General features: G+C 45.8%; 1 protein-coding gene across 1 annotated transcript; it reads right to left on the bottom strand.

Moving 5' to 3' along the window:
• Positions 1-649: 649 nt before the first annotated feature.
• LOC107682873 (E3 ubiquitin-protein ligase RNF169-like) lies at positions 650-1223 on the bottom strand. The gene has a single exon (XM_016478994.1). The coding sequence runs from the start codon at positions 1158-1160 to the stop codon at positions 750-752; it is 411 nt and encodes a 136-aa protein (XP_016334480.1). The 5' UTR covers positions 1161-1223; the 3' UTR covers positions 650-749.
• Positions 1224-1280: the final 57 nt, after the last annotated feature.

Below are 1280 nucleotides of genomic sequence, written 5' to 3'. Positions count from 1 at the left end.
AGCCAGGAAATTTCAGTTTTGACAATATGGGACCTTTAAAGTATAGCAAGTCAGATGTGAGCAAGAAACATACAGAAAGCTAAAAATAAAATAAACATTAAAAAAACAACTTTTAAGTACTTCGTTCATATTACATGATTTGATCAGGTTTTACCAAACTAGAGTGTTTGCTCCCTTGACGTTCTTGCCTTCGAAAACAGAATGCTGAACAGTTTGACATAAAATCAGCAAAACGCCACAACCAAACCCAAATCTACATACTCCAACACTTACGGTTAAAGTTTTTTTTGGCAAAACAAGCCTTTAAATTTTTCAAAATTGTGTTTTTCAAAATTGAGTACTCTGCGTGCCAATGTGCACACTATCCATCCTAAATTCTATGTGATATTAGTCATTTTGAATACTATTTAGGGCAGATAGGGTGGATAGTTTGCACATTGGGACGCAGGGATTTTTTGAAGTTGAAAACGCAACGCGGGAGAGACGCGACGCGACGCAACTGGGCGTTTATACACAAACCAAACATAAGAAAAACAGCGCAGACGGAACGCGTCATGTGTGAACGCCCCCCAACAAAACAGCGCTGTTTTCTTCCAGATTCCAGTTTTTAAAAACCCTACTTGTTTTTTTAACCTTTACGTTGTCCAGTGCAAAAATAGTACATTTATAAAATAAATAGAATGTTTTAGTTTTATTTCTAACAATTCAAATGTATCGACTGAACTGAAATCAGCGAAGCTGGAAAACTGTCATGCCGCGATTTGTCGAAGCGTAAATAATGACTTCAAACTCATGATTATGTAATCTGTCGAGCCCCACGAACCTCCGTCGGCGGTCTGTCCGTCTCTCTGCTCCATCCTCCGCCTGCATCTCTCCGGGTGGCTGAGGCGGATCAGCTCCCAGAGCTCGGCGTTCACCAGGCTCTTCTCCCGGGACTGTTTCCGGGCCCAGCTGGACACCCGCAGCCGGCACAGCGGACAGCACAGGCTGGTCAGCTTCACCGTGCGCTGGAAGCAGTGCAGGCACACCGAGTGTCCACAGGGCATCGTCACCGGCTCCAGCAGGATCTCGGAGCACACCGGGCACCGGGCCTCCTCCAGACTCAGAGGAGCGCTTCTCTGCCCGAGTCCAGCGGATTTGGCGGACCCCAGCGCCGCCATCTTTATTGCTGTGAGCCTGCGTCTGGGTTTGAGAACAAGCCCCGCCCAGCCATGGCGTCACATGCAGCGGTGGAACGACAGATTTACAGTATTTAAAATAACTACTTCTAATATTATTAT

The sequence above is a fragment of the Sinocyclocheilus anshuiensis genome, unplaced genomic scaffold (genome assembly GCF_001515605.1).
Source record: "Sinocyclocheilus anshuiensis isolate Anshui unplaced genomic scaffold, SAMN03320099.WGS_v1.1 C32679185, whole genome shotgun sequence".
NCBI lineage: Eukaryota > Metazoa > Chordata > Actinopteri > Cypriniformes > Cyprinidae > Sinocyclocheilus > Sinocyclocheilus anshuiensis.
Note: the sequence above shows the minus strand (reverse complement) of the source record. Positions and strands in the feature narration are given on the sequence as shown.

Coding starts and splice junctions, on each gene's coding strand:
- LOC107682873 (XM_016478994.1), bottom strand. CDS start 1,160: ATGGCGGCGCTGGGGTCCGCCAAATCCGCTGGACTCGGGCAGAGAAGC.